Consider the following 23,650-nt stretch of genomic DNA (forward strand, 5'->3'; position numbering starts at 1 on the left):
AACTAATTAATTCTGCTCGATGGATGGAAGTCACAAGTTCAAGGTCAAAGTTTGACCCAAAATCATTTTGACCTGAAGCTGTGACGTTGACCTTTGACCCGCTGTAAGAACTGTTATGAAACCATTGTCACGGGAAAGGTGTGTTTGTTGCGACTCTGTTTTTCTGTTTTGGCAAAATATCATAAAGGTATACCTGGTGTTGGTTTTATGGTTAAGGTGGTGGGCTTGGTTGACTTGGTCCTGAGTTCAAATCCCACTTGGCTGTTGAATTAATACCAGGTGGGGTTGACTCAGCTTGTCATCCTTCTGAGGTTGGCAAAGTGATACCAGCTTGCTGGGATGATTGAGCCGTTTGAGTATCCTGTGTCAGAGTGGTCACCTGTCCAGGATTGTGTCCAATAACCCAGGTGACTGCTGTCGCAGCACTGATGCTCTCTCTGTACAGAGTGTGGTCTTCATGGATGGATCATAAAGGACACTTTTAACAACATTACCCATCACTGAGGGTCAGGGACTTGAACTCTCATGAGCAACTAACTAATTAAATAATTTATAGTCTATCATAACCTCTTTTAATTGAGGAAAGTGTGAAATGTAAAATATAAAGCTTAATTCGTGTTTTTTCACTTGTTTACCAGCAAATACTTCCTGTCGCTTCGCTGATGGGAATATTCAAGGAAAGAGGGAGAGGAGGTCGGGAGAGGAAGGAGTTGACGAGGGAAAGGAGGGATGGGAAGGATAGAGGAGACGAGGGAGATGAGAGGGGATGGAGGTGAGAGGGGAAGAGGGAGAAAGAGGGAATAAAAGGATAGAGGAGGAAGAGTGGTGGGAGAGACACGGATAGGGTGAGTAGAGAGAGGGTGAGGAGAGAGAGGGATGTGATCGGAGAGAGACCAAAAGGGGTGAGGGAGAGGGATAGGGATGAGAGAGGGATAGGGGTGGGACAGAGAGGGATAGGGGTTGGAGAGGGAGAAGGGAGAGGAGGAGGGGAGGGGGAGAGGAGAGGGGCTCCAGGCAGATGTGACGCCGAGTTTGACACCCATGTGGGACACAACACACACATTTATGAATCACCCTGCCTGTGAAACACCGGGATGACAGTTTATCGCTTGGTCGGGATTAAAACCCAGGCGAGACAGCTGAGAGCGATCATGCGTACCTCTTGGCTTCCCTGCCGTGATCTGGTAATTGATTGCTGTTGAGGAGGGGGAGGCGGCACAAGAGGATAGGAAAGCAGCATGAGGGGGAGGGGCATCGTGAGGGGGGGAAGGCAGCTTGATTGGAGCAGAAGGCAGTACGAGGGAAGGGGAATGTTTCATTTCACTCATTTCAAGCGGAGGTTCAAACCAAAGTAAACAACAATGAGCTTTGCAGCGAAGCGGAGGAGATTTTTGCTCACGCCAGATGGAGATGGAAGCAGCAAGGATGGTTCATGAAGATGATGTCAGTTGACTTCCAAGCAGAGGGAAGATGACCCCGGGAAAATGATGGAGTGAATGGAGCAGAATGTTTGAAAGGACAACGTGCTGCCATTTGATTAAACCGTCAGGGAAGCAACGGGTACTTCTACTGGTGGAATACTTAAAGCTCAATTATTATTCCGCCCCCCGGAGGGAGGGAGCGGGATATTGTAATCGTCCGGTTTGTTTGTTGGGTCGTCGATCGTGTCGAAAAAACAAATGTCAAAAATTTTTTTTTTTCTTCCCTGAAGATCAGTATTTCCGTCGATATGTTTGTCTGTTGGATTCGCTGGAGTACCCTTATTGTCGGGTTTTCCGTCTGTTGGATTTGCAAGAGTACCTTTATTGTCAGGTTTTCCGTCCGGTGGTCGCGAGAATACCCTTATTGTCGGGTTTTCCGTCTGTTGGATTCGCGAGATATCCCTTATTGTCGGGTTTTCCGTCTGTTGGATTCGCGAGATATCCCTTATTGTCGGGTTTTCCGTCTGTTGGATTCGCGAGATATCCCTTATTGTCGGGTTTTCCGTCTGTTGGATTCGCGAGATATCCCTTATTGTCGGGTTTTCCCTCTGTTGGGTGGTCGCGAGAATACCCTTTTTGTCGGGTTTTCCGTCTGTTGGGTGGTCGCGAGAGTACCCTTATTGTCGGGTTTTCCGTGTGTGTGTGTGTGTGTGTGTGTGTGTGTGTGTGTGTGTGTGTGTGTGTGTGTGTGTGTGTGTGTGTCTGCAACGCGAGGCTCCACAGCACAAACCAGCAAACCGATTTCGATGAAACTTGGCGCACAGGTGCCATATGGGCTTCGATCCTCGCGGATCCCTCGTCGCCGACCGGCTTGTCTGTTGGCTGCTCTTGGAGCACCCTTATTCTGGACATTTCCATCTGTCTGTCTGTCCGCGAAACTTTGGTCAAGCCAAGGGACTAAAGCACTCAACCGATTCCAATGAAATTTGGTAGGTCGGACCAATATTTCTGGGAATCGTGAGTTTTCGAATATGGGACCCCGGGCCCAAGCAACGGCACAGCAAGGGCCCTTTAGAGTGGTCAAAAAATCGAAAAATCGAAGCCTAGAGTTCTGTGCGCATTCTATGTCGCTCCCTTCATGGCAATTTGCACCCCCAACAATAAATATTTGTCGGAGGAGATCGGTTTTGGGCGAGTACATGTGGAACATTTCAGAAACGGTTAATTGCGTATATCTCTAAGAGAAAGAGTGTGAATTTGATGAAACTTGTGTGACATGTGAACAATGTGCCTCGCATGTACACAAAAATGAATGGTTGCTATGCACACCATCCGTTGCTTAGCAACAGCTAAAGTACTTTATCGTATATCGTCCACTTATTGTGGACTGTACAAAAAAATCAATACCTCCGAAACTGGACCTCCGAGGGACCTGCTTTTTGTGCCCAAGGAGAATGTCTTGCAGCATCATCTACAAAAATAAAATCTTTAGCGAATAGATAAATGGAATTACCAGGGCTGCCATTTGTTAGAGTCTCTTTGGAAACATGCCTGAAATTTCACAAGGTGGGTTTCTGGGCGCAAACTAAGAGGGCTGTGATAATCATATTTATTGTGCTAAATTGATTGATAGCATGTACATGAATATCGGCTCGTCGCGTCGGCCAGCTTTCCATCCAGAGCGAGCAGCCATGTCGCCTAACGGCTTGTCTGTCTGTTGGGGAGTCGATCTCGTCGAAAAAAAAAAAATTTAAAAATATTTTTTCGAAATTTGTTCTCTCCTTTTTATCAGTATTTCCGTCGATATTGGGAAGTCGATCTAGTCGAAATTTTTTTTTTTTTTTTTGAGATTTGTTCTACCCTTATCAGTATTATAAATGGTGATTTCAGTAAATAAATTTTTGAAAAATCATAAAAAAATTATTTTTTCGAAAATCAAAAATCGGGCCACGAGCGACTGTGGGCAGTACATTCAGCCATATTGTCAAATATTTCCAGCCGGATCCTATTAAAACTGTCGGAGAAGGTTGACTTTGAATGAACCCTGGTCGAAAACAATAAAAAAACGAAGTTCGTTTTTTTCTCAGAGACTATGAGTCAGATTTCCATGAAACTGTTATGGTAGGTTCATGGTATGTCCTAGTTATGTGTGAGAAAGAACCGTTGCTATGGACCCCTCCGTTGCCTAGCAACGGCCGAAAAACCTCTAAATGTGGGGGTATTTTAACGAAAAAACAATCTGCAGCATTAACCCTTGAAGCTGGAATCATGAATTTTCTTGTGCTTAATCCCCATCGAACGGGCCCATCGCGTCAGGTTCTATTGGGTAGGCGACTACCCATGTCCGCCTACCGGCTTGTTTGTCTGTTGGGTAGTCGATCCAGTCGAAAAAATTTTTTTTTGAAATTTGTTCTCCCCTTATCACTTTTTCCGTCGATATGTTTGTCTCTCTGTTCGGTCCAGTGCTCCGTTAATACAATGGCTATTTCGATGAAACTTGGTTGGTAGGTTCATACCATGACCAAGTAGTGTGCAAATGAGAGCCGTTGCTCTGGACCCATCTGTTGCCAAGCAACGGGACTTTGAATTTTTTGAAATTTTTCGATTTCGATGAAACTTGTTTGGTAGGTTCATACCATGACCTAGTTGGGTGCAAAATGAGAACCGTTGCTATGGACCCATCCGTTGCCTAGCAACGTGACTTTGAAATGTTTTGAAATTTTTGAAAAATAATTAAAAAAAAAATTTCGAAAATCAAAAATCTGACCACGAGCGACTGTGGGCAGTACATTCAGCCATATTGTCAAATGCCGGATTGTACATTCAGCCATATTGTCAAAAGTTTCCAGCCGGATCCTATGAAAACTGTCGGAGAAGATAGACTTTGAATGAACTCTGGTCAAAACCAATTAAAAAAACGAAGTTCGTTATTTCTCAGAGACTATGAGTCAGATATACATGAAACTGAAATGGTCGGTTCATGGTATGTCCTAGTTATGTGTTAGAAAGAACCGTTGCTATGGACCCCTCCGTTGCCTAGCAACGGCCGAAAAACCTCTAAATGTGGGGGTATTTTAACTAAAAAACAATGTGCAGCATCAACCCTTGAAGTGAGAATCATGAATTTTCTTGTGCTTAATCATCAGGCCATTCCCCATCGAACGGGTACATCGCGTCAGGTTATATTGGGTAGGCGACTACCCATCTCCGCCAACCGGCTTGTTTGTCTGTCTGTCTGTCCCTCTGTTCGGTCAAGTGCTCCGTTAATACAATGGCGATTTTGATGAAACTTGGTTGGTTGGTTCATACCATGACCGAGTTGTGTGCAAATGAGAACCTTTGCTATGAACACCACCGTTGCCTAGCAACGGGACTTTGAAATTTTTGTAAAATCATAAAAAAATTACTTTTTCGAAAATCAAAAATCGTGCCACGAGCGACTGTGGGCAGTACATTCAGCCATATTGTCAAAAATTTCCAGCCGGATCCTATGAAAACTGTCGGAGAAGATAGACTTTGAATGAACCCTGGTCGAAAACAATAAAAAACGAAGTTCGTTATATCTCAGAGACGATGAGTCAGATATACATGAAACTGGTATGGTAGGTTCATGGTATGTCCTGGTTATGTGTGAGAGAGAACCGTTGATATGGACCCCTCCGTTGCCTAGCAACGGTCGAAAAACCTCTAAATGTGGGGGTATTTTAACGAAAAAACAATCATTAACCCTTGAAGCTAGAATCACGAATTTTTCGAAAATATCTCAGACGATGAGTCAGATATACATGAAACTGGTATGGTAGGTTCATGGTATGTCCGAGTTATGTGTGAGAGAGAACAGTTGATATGGACCCCTCCGTTGCCAAGCAATGCCCGAAAAACCTCAAAATGTGGGGGTATTTTAACGAAAAAACAATCTGCAGCATTTACCCTTGAAGCCAGAATCATGAATTTTCTTGTGCTTAATCCTCAGGAAACTCCCTCATCGAACGGACTCATCGCGTCAGGTTCTATTGGGTAGGCGCCAACCCATGTCCGCCTGCCTGCTTGTTGGGTAGTCGATCTTGTCGAAAAAAAGAAATTCCAAAAACGTTTTTTTTGAGATTTGTTCTTCCCTTATTTTCAGTATTTAAAATGGCGATTTCAGTTAATACAATGGCGATTTCGATTAAACTTGGTTGGTAGTGATGTGGATTTTTTTAAACCCACCTTGTTGTGATCATTGTCCTCCTGAAGGATTCTAACCGGCCGATTGTGGAATCTTATTTGACTTCAGACAGAGTTTAACGTTTGTCCGATTTGATTATAAAATCCCACAAAAACGCTATCGACACTGATAAAACTGATGTCCACACAAGTCCTTCCTTGTGAAACAATTTATTTCCTAATTATACACCATACACTTCTCACCCTTGTACAATGAACTTAAGAATCCCCATTTGTTTGCAGTGTTATTTGGTTCTATTTCATTTATTCTTACTTTAGTTAACAGTTAGACCAACCCGATTCAATTCACTTCTACATTACATCAGAGAGTTTTCTTCTAACTTGGTACTTGGTCAGTTCCAAGGAGTACAAGCCACTGAGAAACTATACTTCCTCACGTGCTTGCACTGAGAACAATGTGCCTTTCAAAACATTTTATACTTCCATGAGAGAGAGGTTGGGGGATATTCACCCAGACTGTAGACGTGTCCTTGAGACGAAAAGTCACTTCGTACATTTCTAAGCATAGGTTCATTTATCAGTTCGGTCACTCTGCTCCAGAACAACACATTTCTTATCATTTAAGGCAAAAGTCTTTTGGCCAGAAATGACAGCCAATTCAATTTGCAGCATAAAAGTTACATTTCTGAAACTCAATTTGTTACAATTTAAAATACATTAATATAAATTTTTCCCCCACAGTAGGTTCATACCATGACCTCGTTGTGTGCAAATGAGAACCGTTGCTCTGGGCATCACCGTTGCCGAGCAACGGGAGTTTGAAATTTTTGAAAAATCATAAAAAAATTATTTCTTCGAAAATCAAAAATCGGGCCACGAGCGACTGTGCGCAGTGCATTCAGCCATATTGTCAAATATTTCCAGCCGGATCCGAATAGAACTGTCGGAGAAGGTACACTTTGAATGAACCCTGGTCAAAAACAATAAAAAAACGAAGTTCGTTTTTACTCAGAGACTATGAGTCAGATATACATGAAACTGGTATGGTAGGTTCATGGTATGTCCTAGTTATGTATGAGAAAGAACCTTTGCTATGGCCCCTCCGTTGCCTCGCAACGGCCGAAAAACCTCTAAATGTGGGGGTAATTTTACGAAAAAACAATCTGCAGCATTAACCCTTGAAGCTAGAATCATGAATTTTCTTGTGCTTAATCCTCAGGTCATTCCCCATCGAACGGGCCCATCGCGTCAGGTTCTATTGGGTAGGCGACTACCCATGTCCGCCTACCGGCTTGTTTGTCTGTTGGGGAGTCACTCCATTCGAAAAAACGTTTTTTTTTTTAAATTTGTTCTCCCATTCTCACTTTTTCCGTCGATATGTTTGTCTCTCTGTTCGGTCCAGTGCTCCGTTAATACAATTGCTATTTCGATGAAACTTGGTTGGTAGGTTCATACCAGGACCAAGTTGTGTGCAAATGAGAGCCGTTGCTCTGAACCCATCTGTTGCCAAGCAACGGGACTTTGAAATGTTTTGAAAAATCATAAAAAATTTATTTTTTCGAAAATCAAAAATCTGGCCACGAGCGACTGTGGGCAGTACATTCCGCCATATTGTCAAAAATTTCCAGCCGGATCCTATGAAAACTGTCGGAGAAGATAGACTGAATGAACCCTGGTCGAAAACAATAAAAAAACGAAGTTCGTTATATCTCAGAGACTATGAGTCAGATATACATGAAACTGGTATGGTGGGTTCATGGTATGTCCTAGTTATGTGTGAGAAAGAACCGTTGTTACGGACCCCTCCGTTGCCGAGCAACGGCTGAAAAACCTCGAAATGTGGGGGTATTTTAACGAAAAAACAATCTGCAGCATCAACCCTTGAAGTGAGAATCATGAATTTTCTTGTGCTTAATCATCAGGCCATTCCCCATCGAACGGGTACATCGCGTCAAGTTCTATTGGGTAGGCGACTTCCCATGTCCGCCAACCGGCTTGTTTGTCTGTCTGTCTGTCCCTCTGTTCGGTCAAGTGCTCCGTTAATACAATGGCGATTTCGATGAAACTTGGTTGGTAGGTTCATACCATGACCGAGTTGTGTGCAAATGAGAACCGTTGCTATGGACACCACCGTTGCCTAGCAACGGGACTTTGAAATTTTTGAAAAATCATAATAAAATTTCTTTTTCGAAAATCAAAAATCGGGCCACGAGCGACTGTGGGCAATACATTCAGCCATATTGTCAAAAATTTCCAGCCGGATCCTGTGAAAACTGTCGGAGAAGAAGACTGAATGAACCCTGGTCGAAAACAATAAAAAACGAAGTTCGTTATATCTCAGAGACTATGATTCAGATATACATGAAACTGGTATGGTAGGTTCATGGTATGTCCTCGTTTTGTGTGAGAGAGAACCGTTGCTATGGACCCCTCCGTTGCCAAGCAACGGCCGAAAAACCTCTAAATGTGTGGGTATTTTAACAAAAAAACAATCTGCAGCATTAACCCTTGAAGCCAGAATCATGAATTTTCTTGTGCTTAATCCTCAGGTAATTCCCCCATCGAACGGACTCATCGCGTCAGTTTCTATTGGAGAGGCGCCAACCCATGTCCGCCTACCTGCTTGTTGGGTAGTCGATCTTGTCGAAAAAATAAATTCCAAAAATGTTTTATTTTGAGATTTGTTCTACCCTTATTATCAGTATTTAAAATGGCGATTTCAGTCAATACAATGGCGATTTCGATGAAACTTGGTTGGTAGGTTCATACCATGACCTAGTTGTGTGCAAATGAGAACCGTTGCTATGGACACCACCGTTGCCAAGCAACGGGACTTTGAAATTTTGAAAAATCAAAAAAAAATATTTTTGGAAAATCAAAAATCGGGCCACAAGCGACTGAGCGACACGAGCGACTGAGCGACAAATTCTCCGAGGGGGTTTGTTGAATCTGGCAGGGGTTTCGGTATTTGGTTAGCCCAATGGCACCTGCATAGCCCCACGGAGGTCGATTTTTCATTTTCGTCCCAAGGTCAAGGTCACAAGGTCATGAACTTAGAAAATTGCGAATTTTGACATAAAAATCATACGACCGCCCAAACATTTTATGCATAATCTTGAGGTCATTCCCCACCTAAAGTCTTGAAACCATTTTGCTCCATCTCGAACACCTTGCCCGTGGCCTCCCCTTCAAGTTTGTTTTTACGCTGATTTCATCAATGTATGGATAATCCGAGGAGTGCGAAATGCCATATAGCCTATATGACGTTATATTGTTCCTGGAATGTTCCAGAAGAAGTTTTGCACCAAAGGTCATAATCCTTGACCTTTGACCTTTAAAGTTCACAAAGGTCAAATTTTCAAAGTTGTGGGAATCGAACCGGGTTTTCGACCTTCTTCGACGAACTACATTAAGCTTTCGCACGTATCCTGTTTCCTTATTTTAATGTCCACAACATTGTTTTGTGACCTTTAAAGGTTATGCAAAGGTCAAATTTTGAAAGTTGTTGAACGAAACCGGGTTTTCGAACATTTTGCAGCGAATAACCCGTCACTCGTACCACATCATGTTGATCGTTTTTATAACTTGGTCAAACATTATCACATTGTATCATCCTTGACTTCTGAAACAATCTACATCGTCAAATACCGCTCGTGAACCATCGTCGTCTTCAGACTGGTTATTTATTAATTTTATCTTTCCAGTTATCATTTCCAGATTGAGTTTGTTTTCAACACCCAAAGCTCTCGAGGTCTTTGTCTCCAATTTTATTTTTGTTTTTTACATTTTGAATTCTCTTTTTCAGTTTTGGGTTTGTCTTTCCTTTCCTGAACTGATGTATTTGTCCAATGTGTTCAATGTGTTTGTGTGCGTTTGTGTCTGTCTGTCTATGTGTCCACACCTTCATATTTTCACTTTAAAAATTGATTTCTCTGTTTCCGCTTGTCCGATCGATGCAAAATTTTAAACATCAGAGGAACTCCCGATGGAGAATGTTTTTATTGTTAACATTGTCGTCATGTGTCACATTGTTACATATTAAATTGAAGGGAAAAATTGAATATCTTTTTCTGAAACCACTCAACAAAAATAATTGAAACTTTGCATATGTTATCAACTCCCCATGGGGTATTTAGTGTGATACTGATGACGTCATCAGTGGTCTTATTCCAGCCATGATTGGTTTAATTGAAATCCTTCTCTGAAAAATCTGAAACTTCCTTTATCTGAGTATGACCAGACGTGAGTGAATAATTACATTTTTAATGTTCATAACACATTCTAAGAAACAATGTGATATAATAGGGTGCATGGATGATACGAGCATGTGGGCCATGATAGTAGTGCGCCATAATAGTGGGGTCTTCAGTTAATAATGGTAATTTTGTTCATGATGAACGTGCAAGGTGAGACTATGTGCTCTCCGAGTGATGTTCAAGTTTCAAAAGTGATTTATTGATGTTTTTGCTCCATTGTTAATTTGCAGAGAAAAAATTTGAAAAGTCTTCAAGTGTCAACTGTTCCTCGTCATTGGAAAAAGAAGTTTCTTTCGATCATCACCTGACAGAGACTTTTTGTCAGGATGTTGACAAGTTTTGGGGTGTGTCTACAAACAACAACAACTGCGACAGGTTTATCAATGTCTTGCAACAGGAGAGCCAAAGAAGTGAGAAGACAAACAATTTTGCTGTTTCCAACAAAGACTTCACTTCCTCATCATGTTTGAAAGGATGTGTTGAAATATGCACAGGTGAGACGTCATACAGGTGCACTGTGTGTCAGAAGGGATTTGCTTCTTCTTCATATCTGTTGACACATCAAACGTTGCACACCGGTGAGAAACTCCACAAGTGTTCGAAATGCAGGAAGGCTTTTTGTTCTTCATCAAATTTATATCGTCATCAAAAAATACATTCCGGGGATAAACCGCACAAATGCTCTGTTTGTAACAAGGCGTTTAATCAATCATCAAATTTACGTCAACATGAACGAGTATGTTCAAGGGACAAACCCTTAAAGTGTTCTCTGTGCTCGAAGGCCTTTTATTCGTCATCAGGTTTAAATTATCATGAAAATACACATTCTGGGTATAAACCCCACAAGTGTTCTGTGTGTAACAAGGCGTTTTATCAATCATCAAATTTACGTCAACATGAACGAGTATGTTCAAGGGACAAACCCTTAAAGTGTTCTCTGTGCTCGAAGGCCTTTTATTCGTCATCAGGTTTAAATTATCATCAAAAAACACATTCTGGGGATAAACCCCACAAGTGTTCTGTTTGCAACAAAACATTTTTTTCTTTATCAAATTTACATGACCATGAACGAATACATACGGGGTGTAAACCCTACAAGTGTTCTGTGTGTAACAAGGCGTTTAATCAATCATCAAGTTTACATAAACATGAACGAATACATTCCGGGGATAAACCCCACAAATGCTCTGTTTGTGATAAGGCGTTTTCTCAATCATCAACTTTATCTCGTCATCAAAAAATACACACGAAGATACAACAGAGGTGTGAATCCCGTGTTGTCAGGGAAATGACCAAATACCGGGATCTGGAAAATGAAGTCAAAATAATCTGGAAGTTGAAGAGTGTTGACATTGTGTCAGTGAAAGCTGTGGCAACTGGAGTGATGAAGAAGAACCTCTGTTACATCTTACAAAATATCCCTGGGAATGAATATTACTACAAACTAACTTGAATATTACCACAAACTGTCTAGGGTTCAGTGACGATCCTGAAAATATCCATCGGAACAAAACTCTGAGAACAAGAAAACTTCACAACTTGCTCGAACAAACATGACCCTTTCCCAAAATGGAGGTGGAGACACACACACTCACAAACACACAACCACATGAATACACTCAAACAATCACACAAATACACTCAAACACACACAATCATACCAACACACAATCACGTTATACATCTTTTTTACACAAACATAAACATACACACCTTTTATACTTTTTATAAGTATAGATTTTAAACTTGAACTGGAATCCTATTTTGTTTCTCAAACTTTGGGACATCTTGAATCCCATATCTGTTTGTTCTTCCTCTTGTCGGAAGTTCTTCACATCACCTGTCAGGATTTATTCTTTGCACGTGCTTATGATCAGGTGTGCAGGTGTGAACCATTAAATTGTTTGTTTTTCCCAATCATTTCAGCCTTCATCTTTGATAACTTTCCCATAATTTATTTTACCAAGTTACACCACTCATACACAGGTGCATCCTTGGAGATGAGTTTCAGCAACATACTGCAGTTGCGAAGGAGAAAATGCTCTCACATCGAGGGAAAAACTCAAGGAATCTCGTGAATATAGGGGGCTGTGTTTATTTATATAAAAAAACACATTGATAAACAAGAAAAAGAGCAATCAGAGGTCGCAGACCCTCACCAGAACTTGTTTTGTGTGGTGTTAGTGTACTTTTATGTGGTGTATTTTGTGTGACATTTGTGTGCTGGTGTGTGGCAGTTAGAACTACCACTTTATAACTGCTGGCAGTGATGACCGGGTTCCAAGAAGTCCCGCTTTGATGCAACCCCACTTTGATCGGACACCTGACCCTGACAATGAAGTGTTTTTTTGTTATTATTAATTATTAAATTGAATTTAGAAACTTGGTCCGCTCGGCCGGTGCCCACCGCTCGAGTACACAGTTTACCTTCACACGGTGGGTTTTCCTTGGCAGGAGACTTGGCGGAATAACCTAAAAGGGTTCAAACGAGACGAAGATAGGTTCGGAAGTAACGAGGTCGAGATTAGACAAGCCGCGAATCGTTCGTACTCAAGGAGTTAGTGTGCATCGATTGTTCTCGAAACAAATCGTTTGTCATTGATATCAAAGCAAACAATAAGTTTTCCGTTCCGGGGAGGAGAGATAATGGTCCATGACGTACAAACGGCAATTGTGAGCAAATAAATCTGATAAATATTTTCAAGTGTTTGTGGGTTTGTGCGTTATTCTTTCACTGCCGAACCGTAGCACCTGGAGGCACCATATTTTGGGTGTAGGTACTTCAGAATTCGTGCAAGGTTTGGGGATTCAAGCTACGCCCCCACCACCCTCCCCCCCTCCACACACACACACACACACCAAATCTCCACCCCACAAGGAAATTATCTGGGGCTGGGCCAATGCACACCAAATTTTGCATGTGTGCTGCAGGTACCCAGGGTCGTCATCGGCAAAACACTCCCTTTGCCCCACAGGGTAATTCTCTCCTTGTACGTGTGTTTGTTCGCCTGAAAAACAATAAACATCTCAAACAAGGAGCTGAGGTCATTTGGCCCATCATTGCCGTGGTGCACTCTCCGCTGAGTTTTTTTTGCAATAGCTTTAAACACCAGTCTTCCTGGGCCCGGTTGCGAGAAGCCCGAATAACTTAACCATTGGATAAGAGCGGTGGTTAATTTTAACCAGTGGTTAAAATTCGTAAGCCCTGGTTAACTATCCGAAGGTGAAACTACGGTTGGACGGCTTTCCGCTGGATAAGGTGTGGATAAACTTGATTGGTCGATGGCAATGTCCCACCATGCATTGCACTGTCTTCTCAACTTGGCTGCAGGTTGTGGCATGACCTAAATGGTCTCCCTTTCTAATAGAGCATGATCATAAAACTCACCCTGCCGCCTGCCAGGCACCTTCACTCCCAACCTTCTGTCATTGAACCTTTTCCCACATTTCATCTGGCGTCCATTTCCCCCATCTGGCCTCCAGCGCCATTCGCAAAGTCCTTCCTTGGCACACCTGAGCTCACAACCACATACAAAGCTTTCATCCGCAGCCTGATGGAGTACTGCTCTCCCCTCTGGGCTGGTGCCCCTGCCTCAGCTTCACGCTGTGGAAACCAAGGCTTTTCGGATCATTTGTGTCTCCCACCATGAGGCTGAGTCTTTGGGTCTCTCACTCTCACCGCAGGCACATCAGTGGTCTTTCTGTCTTCGACTGTCTCCTCTCTGGTCTTGCCCCCTTCTCCGTCTGTGCTCTGTCCCCCGATATTTCTACAAAGCGCTCAAGGTCCGCCAGCAACCCCCTTCTGGTAAAACTACCAAAATCACGAATCACTGCTCACCTTCACTTTTTCATTCCTCTTTTTATCCCGCCTCTGGAGAAAACTCCCACACTCTCTTCAATCGCACTCTTCCCTCCAGGTCTTCAAAACAGCCGTTCACCACCATCTCATGTCTTCCCCCATCCAACACCACAATCTTTTCTACCCCCGTTAATCCACCCCAAACCCACCTCCTTCAAATGCCCTGATTTCCTTCCTGAAAGTCCTCGTTGTGTCCATCTTGTTGCCCCCGTGTACTTCGTCCGTATCGTTTTTCTCCCCATCTCTGAACGGTGAAGAATCACTTGGAAAAACAATGAAGATTCTCTTCTCCGGATTCGGATCTTCACCAAGATCTGTCCACCAAGTTTGGTGTTCCAAGTTCGGTGCGAGAGTTTAGGAGGTGGAGAGTCCTCTTCCTTTGTGGTGGAGAGTTGATGTGAAAGGGGGAAGTGAATGTTAAAGTTGAAATGTACGTTGAGAGTGTTTAAAAGGGATTTTCCATCGGAAATTGAGGGGCGCAGCTACTCATCAGAGGCTCCTCCCCAGACAACAAAAGGCACACCTCTGTTTTATATTTTTGAAACACCATTTGTTAAAACAAGAATATCAACAGCTCAAAGTACAACACGTACTCACCGTACTCCGTACTCATCACCTGAGATGGTGGTGAACAGCTGTCTTGAAGACGAAGAATGAGATTTGAGAGAATGTGGAATGTCGGTCCACAGGTGGGAAAAGAGAGGAATACATGAGTAGAGGTGAGCAGTGATTCTGGAGAGAGTGGCTTGTGGATTGCGTGCGTCGTGCAGATACTTGGGGACAAATCACGGAGAGGGCAGAGGGTGCAAGACTAGAAATGAGGCAGAAGAAGGCAAGAGAGACCACCGACCTGTCGGCGGTGGCGAAGTGAAAGGTCCATAGATTCAGCTTCATCGCGAGAGTCCAATGATATCGAAGGCCTTTGTTTCCACGGTGTCAAGCAAAGCAAGACGTGAGGCAAGGGAGCCAGCCCAGAGGAGAAAGCCGTACTCCATGAATCTGCAGATGAAGGCCTTGGCAGAAGATAGGAGCTCAGGTGTGCCATGGAAGGACTTCGCACGATGGAGGATCCCCAGTCGTAGTCTGGCTTTGGAGGCCAATTTTGAAATGTGCCTTGTCCAAGAGAGATCATGGCTGAGAGTGAGATACAATCGTCTGAGTGAATGAACCTCTTGAAGAGGGTTGTTGAGAAGGGATATGGAAGGGTTTGCAGTGCGGTCCTTTCGGAGAGAGAGAATGAGTGTCATGGATTTATTAGGATTGAAAGACATATTCCAAGTGTTTGATCAGTTTGTGATATTGTCAAGGTCTGATGAGAGGGAAGAAGCTGCCACCTGTCTGTCAAGATGACAAGGGATGTCACGGCAGAGAATGGAGGCATCAGCAAAGAGATGAAGAGGATTTTCCAGAGATTCAGTGATATCATTGATGACGATAAGGAATAATATGGGGGCCTTGAACACTGCTTTGATGTTCTACAACCATGACAGGGAGAGCAGATAAAAGGGTTCTGTTGAGAGCCACACATTGACGACGAGGGTGGAGGAAGTCAGTTACCCATGAGTGGAGTTGGCCTTGGATTGCACAGACAGACAGTTTACATTTTGTATCTCACGGAAAGGTGGATCTGCATCCGGACCTGAACCAAAATTTAATCGGTTTGTTCATGTCACCGAACCAACTCATTCACCAAGTTTTGTCATAATTCATCCACAACTTTTTTGAGATATCGTGCTGTATATCAATTTTAGCAACACATATACCTTTAAACAATGGACATCTACCTATAAACAACATAGAATACCTATAAGCTTTAAACCATCAACATATTCCTCTCATTATCAATCAACATATACCTACAAACAATGGACATCCACCGATAAACAACATAGAATACCTATAAGCTTCAAACCATCAACATATTCCGATTATCAATCGACATATACCTAGAAACAATGGACATATACCTTGAAACAATGGACATATACCTTGAAACAACGGGCATATACCTGTAAAACTGTGAAACAAATAAATAATATAATACAAGATATACAAACCTGGTTGTTGCTGAACACTTGAACAAGAAAGTGGGCAAGTGGTTGTTTTTCTGGGGAGTTGATGCAACACTTGTGGTTGCTTTGAAAACAAAGGAAACTGTTTCCAGGTTTGTTGTTGTTGTTGTTTTTATTCGTTTTTCCTCTGTGCTGTTATTTTGTGGTTTTGTCCAAACTTGGACAAACACCGGAATCAATATCATGCACATCCCGTTGCAGATGGTGCGAGGAAAATGTGGAGCTTTGCAACTGATCATGACAACCTTTGTAAGTATTGTTTCATAATTCATCCAATCACAGCCGTAATCGAATCAGGGTGAGATCATGTCATGAGGAATATATATCTGTGAGATGATGAAGAAATGTTCAACAGTTTTTGAAATATCGCGGACACAAAGGGACATGGACGGATGATGGGACATGGAGGGATGATGGGACATGGAATGATGATGGGACATGGAGGGATGATGGGACATGGAGGGATGATGGGCATGGAGGGATGAAGGGACATGGAGGGATGATGGGACATGGAGGGATGATGGGACATGGAGGGATGATGGGACATGGGTGGATGATGGGACATGGAGGGATGATGGCCATGGAGGGATGAAGGGACACGAAGGGATGATGGGACAGGAGGAATGATCGGACATGGAGGGATAATGGGACATGCAGGGATGATGGGATATGGATCAATGATGGGACAGGGAGAGATGATGGGACATGGAGGGATGATGGGACATGGAGGGATGATGGGACATGGAGGGATGATGGGACATGGAGGGATGATGGGACATGGAGGGATGATGGGATATGGATCGATGATGGGACATGGAGGGATGATGGGACATGGATCGATGATGGGACATGGAGGGATGATGGGACATGGAGGGATGATGGGACATGGAGGGATGATGGGAAATGGAGGGATGAAGGGACATGGAGGGATGATGGGCATGGAGGGATGAAGGGACATGGAGGGATGATGGAACATGGAGGGATGATGGGATATGGATTGATGATGGGACATGGAGGGATGATGGGACATGGAGGGATGATGGGACATGAAAGGATGATGGGACATGGAGGGATGATGGGATATGGATCAATGATGGGACATGGAGGGATGATGGGACATGGAGTGATGATGGGACATGGAGGGATGATGGGACATGGAGGGATGATGGGACATGGAGTGATGATGGGACATGGAGGGATGAAGGGACATGGAGGGATGATGGGACATGGAGGGATGATGGGCATGGAGGGATGATGGGACATGGAGGAATGATGGGACTTGGAGGGGTGATGGGACATGGAGGGATCATGGGAAATGGGCGGATGATGGGACATGGGCGGATGATGGTACATGGAGGGATTATGGGACATGGAGGGATGATGGGACATGGAGGGATGAAGGGACATGGAGGGATGATGGGACATTGAGGGATGATGGGACATGGAGGGATAATGGAACATGGACGGATGATGGGACATGGAGGGATGATGGGACATGGAGGGATGATGGGACATGGAGGGATGATGCGCATGGAGGGATGATGGGACATGGAGGGATGATGGGACATGGAGGGATGATGGGACTTGGAGAGGTGATGGGACATGGAGGGATGATGGGACATGGAGGGATGATGGGACATCGAGGGAGATTGGGACATGGGCGGATGATGGGACATGGAGGGATGATGGGTATGGAGGGATGAAGGGAAATGGATGGACAATGGGACATGGAGGGATGATGGGACATGGAGGGATGTTGGGACATGGAGGGATGATGGGCATGGAGGGATGATGGGACATGGAGGGATGATGGGACATGGAGGGATGATGGGACATGGAGGGATGATGGGCATGGAGGGTGATGGGACATGGAGGGATGATGGGACATGGAAGGATGATGGGACATGGAGGGATGATGGGACATGGGCGGATGATGGGACATGGAGGGATGATGTTACATGGAGGGATGATGGGCATGGAGGGATGATGGGACATGGAGGGATGATGGGCATGGAGGGATGATGGGACATGGAGGGATGACGGGACTTGGAGGGTGATGGGACATGGAGGGATGATGGGACATGGAGGTATGATGGGCATGGAGGGATGATGGGACATGGAGGGATGATGGGCATGGAGGGATGATGGGACATGGAGGGATGATGGGACATGGAGGGATGACGGGACTTGGAGGGTGATGGGACATGGAGGGATGATGGGACATGGGGGGATGATGGGCATGGAGGGATGATGGGACATGGAGGGAAGATGGGACTTGGAGGGTGATGGGACATGGAGGGATGATGGGACATGGAGGAATGATGGGACATGGGTGGATGATGGGACATGGAGGGATGATGGGACATGGAGGGATGACGGGACTTGGAGGGTGATGGGAAATGGAGGGATGATGGGACATGGAGGGATGATGGGACATGGAGGGATGATGGGACATGGAGGGATGATGGGACTTGGAGGGGTGATGGGACCTGGAGGAATGATGGGACATGGAGGGATGATGGGATATGTGTGGATGATGGGACATGGAGGGATGATGGGACATGGAGGGATGATGGGACATGGAGGGATGATGCGCATGGAGGGATGATGGGACATGGAGGGATGATGGGACATGGAGGGATGATGGGACTTGGAGAGGTGATGGGACATGGAGGCTGATGGGACATGGAGGGATGATGGGACATGGAGGGATGATTGGGACATGGGAGGATGGGACATGGAGGATGATGGGACATGGAGGGATGAATGGGAAATGGATGGAAGGGACATGGAGGGATGATGGGACATGGATGATGGGACATGGAGGGATGATGGGACATGGAGGGATGATGGGACATGGAGGGATGATGGGACATGGAGGGATGATGGGCATGGAGGGATGATGGGACATGGAGGGATGATGGGACATGGAAGGATGATGGGACATGGAGGATGATGGGACATGGGCTAGGATGATGGGACATGGATGGATGGGATGATGTTGATGGACATGGAGGGATGATGGGACATGGAGGGATGATGGGACATGGAGGGATGATGGGACATGGAGGGATGATGGGGGAGGGATGGGACATGGAGGGATGACGGGACTTGGAGGGTGATGGGACATGGAGGGATGATGGGACATGGAGGTATGATGGGCATGGAGGGATGATGGGACATGGAGGGATGTTGGGACATGGAGGGATGATGGGTATGGAGGGATGATGGGACATGGAAGGATGATGGGACTTGGAGGGTGATGGGACATGGAGGGATGATGGGACCATGGGGGATGATGGGGCATGGAGGGATGATGGGACATGGAGGGAAGATGGGACTTGGAGGGTGATGGGACATGGAGGGATGATGGGACATGGAGGAATGATGGGACATGGGTGGATGATGGGACATGGAGGGATGATGGGACATGGAGGGATGACGGGACTTGGAGGGTGATGGGAAATGGAGGGATGATGGGACATGGAGGGATGATGGGACATGGAGGGATGATGGGACATGGAGGGATGATGGGACTTGGAGGGGTGATGGGACATGGAGGGATGATGGGACATGGAGGGATGATGGGATATGGGTGGATGATGGGACATGGAGGGATGATGGGACATGGAGGTATGATGGGACATGGAGGGATGATGGGCATGGAGGGATGATGGGACGAGGAGGGATGATGGGACATGGATGGATGATGGGACAAGGAGTGATGATGGGACACGGAGGGATGATGGGATAGAGAGGCATGATGGGACACGGAGGGATGATGGGCATGGAGTGTTGATGGGACATGGAGGGATGATGGGACAAGGAGGGATGATGGGACATGGATGGATGATGGGACAAGAGTGATGGTGGGACACGGAGGGATGATGGGACAGGGAGGCATGATGGGACACGGAGGGATGTTGGGCATGGAGTGATGATGGGCATGGATGGATGATGGGACAAGGAGGGATGATGGGACACAGAGGGATGATGGGACATGGAGGGATGATGGGCATGTAGGGATGATGGGACATGGACGGATGAAGGGAGATGGAGGGATGAAGGGACATGGATGGATGAAGGGACATGGAGGGATGAAGGGACATGGAGGGATGATGGGACAAGGAGGGATGATGGGACATGGATGGATGATGGGACAAGGAGTGATGATGGGACACGGAGGGATGATGGGACACAGAGGGATGATGGGACATGGAGGGATGATGGGTATGGAAGGATGAAGGGACATGGAGGGATGATAGGGCATGGAGGGATGATGGGACAAGGAGGGATGATGGGACATGGATGGATGATGGGACAAGGAGGGATGATGGGACACGGAAGGATGATGGGACAGGGAGGCATGATGGGACACGGAGGGATGATGGGCATGGAGGGATGATGGGACATGGAGGAATGATGGGCATGGAGGGATTAAGGGACATGGAGGGATGATGGGCATGGAGGGATGAAGGGACATGGAGGGATGATGGGACGAGGAGGGATGATGGGACATGGATGGATGATGGGACAAGGAGTGATGATGGGACACGGAGGGATGATGGGACAGGGAGGAATGATGGGACACGGAGGGATGATGGGCATGGAATGTTGATGGGACATGAAGGGATGATGGGACAAGGAGGGATGATGGGACATGGATGGATGATGGGACAAGAGTGATGATGGGACACGGAGGGATGATGGGACACGGAGGGATGATGGGCATGGAGGGATGATGGGACATGGAGGGATGATGGGACAAGGAGGGATGATGGGACATGGAAGGATGATGGGACAAGGAGGGATGATGGGACAAGGAGGGATGATGGGACACGGAGGGATGATGGGACATGGAGGGATGATGGGCATGGAGGGATGATGGGACATGGACGGATGAAGGGACATGGAGGGATGAAGGGACATGGATGGATGAAGGGACATGGAGGGATGAAGGGACATGGAGGGATGATGGGACAAGGAGGGATGATGGGACATGGATGGATGATGGGACAAGGAGTGATGATGGGACACGGAGGGATGATGGGACACGGAGGGATGATGGGACATGGAGGGATGATGGGCATGGAAGGATGAAGGGACATGGAGGGATGATAGGGCATGGAGGGATGATGGGACAAGGAGGGATGATGGGACATGGAAGGATGATGGGACAAGGAGGGATGATGGGACACGGGAGGATGATGGGACACGGAGGGATGATGGGCATGGAGGGATGATGGGACATGGAGGAATGATGGGCATGGAGGGATTAAGGGACATGGAGGGATGATGGGCATGGAGGGATGAAGGGACATGGAGGGATGATGGGACGAGGAGGGATGATGGGACATGGATGGATGATTGGACAAGGAGTGATGATGGGACACGGAGGGATGATGGGACAGGGAGGAACGATGGGACACGGAGGGATGATGGGCATGGAGTGTTGATGGGACATGAAGGGATGATGGGACAAGGAGGGATGATGGGACATGGATGGATGATGGGACAAGAGTGATGATGGGACACGGAGGGATGATGGGACAGGGAGGCATGATGGGACACGGAGGGATGTTGGGCATGGAGGGATGATGGGATATGGAGGGATGATGGGACAAGGAGGGATGATGGGACATGGATGGATGATGGGACAAGGAGGGATGATGGGACAAGGAGGGATGATGGGACACGGAGGGATGATGGGACATGGAGGGATGATGGGCATGGAGGGATGATGGGACATGGACGGATGAAGGGACATGGAGGGATGAAGGAACATTGATGGATGAAGGGACATGGAGGGATGAAGGGACATGGAGGGATGATGGGACAAGGAGGGATGATGGGACATGGATGGATGATGGGACAAGGAGTGATGATGGGACACGGAGGGATGATGGGACACGGAGGGATGATGGGACATGGAGGGATGATGGGCATGGAGGGATGAAGGGACATGGAGGGATGATAGGGCATGGAGGGATGATGGGACAAGGAGGGATGATGGGACATGGATGGATGATGGGACAAGGAGGGATGATGGGACACGGAAGGATGATGGGACAGGGAGGCATGATGGGACACGGAGGGATGATGGGCATGGAGGGATGATGGGACAAGGAGGGATGATGGGACATGGATGGATGATGGGACAAGGAGGGATGATGGGACACGGAGGGATGATGGGACATGGAGGAATGATGGGCATGGAGGGATGATGGGACATGGAGGGATGATGGGCATGGAGGGATGAAGGGACACGGAAGGATGATGGGACACCGTGGGATGATGGGACACGGAGGGATGATGGGACACGGATGGATGAAGGGACATGGAGGGATGATGGGGCATGGAGGGATGATGGGGCATGGAGGGATGATGGGACATAGGCAGATGATGGGACATGGGCGGATGATGGGACATGGAGGGATGATGGGACACGGGAGGATGATGGGACACGGAGGGATGATGGGCATGGAGGGATGATGGGACATGGAGGAATGATGGGCATGGAGGGATTAAGGGACATGGAGGGATGATGGGCATGGATGGATGATTGGACAAGGAGTGATGATGGGACACGGAGGGATGATGGGACAGGGAGGAACGATGGGACACGGAGGGATGATGGGCATGGAGTGTTGATGGGACATGAAGGGATGATGGGACAAGGAGGGATAATGGGACATGGATGGATGATGGGACAAGAGTGATGATGGGACACGGAGGGATGATGGGACAGGGAGGCATGATGGGACACGGAGGGATGTTGGGCATGGAGGGATGATGGGATATGGAGGGATGATGGGACAAGGAGGGATGATGGGACATGGATGGATGGGACAAGGAGGGATGATGGGACAAGGAGGGATGATGGGACACGGAGGGATGATGGGACATGGAGGGATGATGGGCATGGAGGGATGATGGGACACGGAGGGATGATGGGACATGGAGGGATGATGGGCATGGAGGGATGATGGGACATGGACGGATGAAGGGACATGGAGGGATGAAGGAACATTGATGGATGAAGGGACATGGAGGGATGGAGGGATGATGGGACAAGGAGGGATGATGGGACATGGATGGATGATGGGACAAGGAGTGATGATGGGACACGGAGGGATGATGGGACACGGAGGGATGATGGGACATGGAGGGATGATGGGCATGGAGGGATGAAGGGACATGGAGGGATGATGGGACATGGAGGGATGATGGGACATGGAGGGATGATGGGCATGGAGGGATGATGGGACATGGACGGATGAAGGGACATGGAGGGATGAATGGGACATGGATGGATGAAGGGACATGGAGGGATGATGATGGGACATGGAGGATGATGGGACAGGAGGGATGATGGGACATGGAGGGATGATGGGACATGGAGGGATGATGGGACATGGGGATGATGGGACACGGAGGGATGATGGGACATGGAGGGATGATGGGACATGGAGGGATGATGGGACATGGAAGGGATGATGGGACATGGAGGGATGATGGGACATGGAGGGATGATGGGACATGGGACAAGGAGGGATGATGGGACATGGAGGATGATGGGACAGGGATGATGGGACACGGGATGGGATGATGGGACATGGAGGAATGATGGGCATGGAGGGATTAAGGGACATGGAGTAATGATGGGCATGGAGGGATGAAGGGACATGGAGGGATGATGGGACGAGGAGGGATGATGGGACATGGATGGATGATGGGACAAGGAGTGATGATGGGACACGGAGGGATGATGGGACAGGGAGGAACGATGGGACACGGAGGGATGATGGGCATGGAGTGTTGATGGGACATGAAGGGATGATGGGACAAGGAGGGATGATGGGACATGGATGGATG

At 46.6% G+C, this 23,650-nt stretch overlaps 1 protein-coding gene across 6 annotated transcripts in view; it reads left to right on the plus strand.

Moving 5' to 3' along the window:
* Window positions 1-23,650, plus strand: part of LOC147007680 (netrin-3-like) — a 78,077-nt gene that overhangs the window by 13,947 nt on the left and 40,480 nt on the right. The window contains exons 4-5 of one of the 6 annotated variants that reach the window (XM_085866596.1): window positions 10,075-10,338; window positions 15,977-16,234. The exons of 1 other annotated variant lie outside the window; for it this stretch is intronic. In XM_085866596.1, coding sequence (XP_085722722.1) covers window positions 10,075-10,338; window positions 15,977-16,077 — 365 coding nt within the window. In that variant the 3' untranslated portion in view covers window positions 16,078-16,234. Of the gene's footprint in view, window positions 1-10,074; window positions 13,034-15,976; window positions 16,478-23,650 lie in introns of those variants that run through there. 4 more of the 6 variants (XM_085866597.1, XM_085866594.1, XM_085866593.1 and 1 more) reach the window with 4 other exon arrangements.

Source organism: Eptatretus burgeri, unplaced genomic scaffold (assembly GCF_056783735.1).
Source record: "Eptatretus burgeri isolate ZD-2024b unplaced genomic scaffold, Ebu_testis_v1 Ebu_testis_scaffold_50, whole genome shotgun sequence".
Lineage (NCBI taxonomy): Eukaryota > Metazoa > Chordata > Myxini > Myxiniformes > Myxinidae > Eptatretus > Eptatretus burgeri.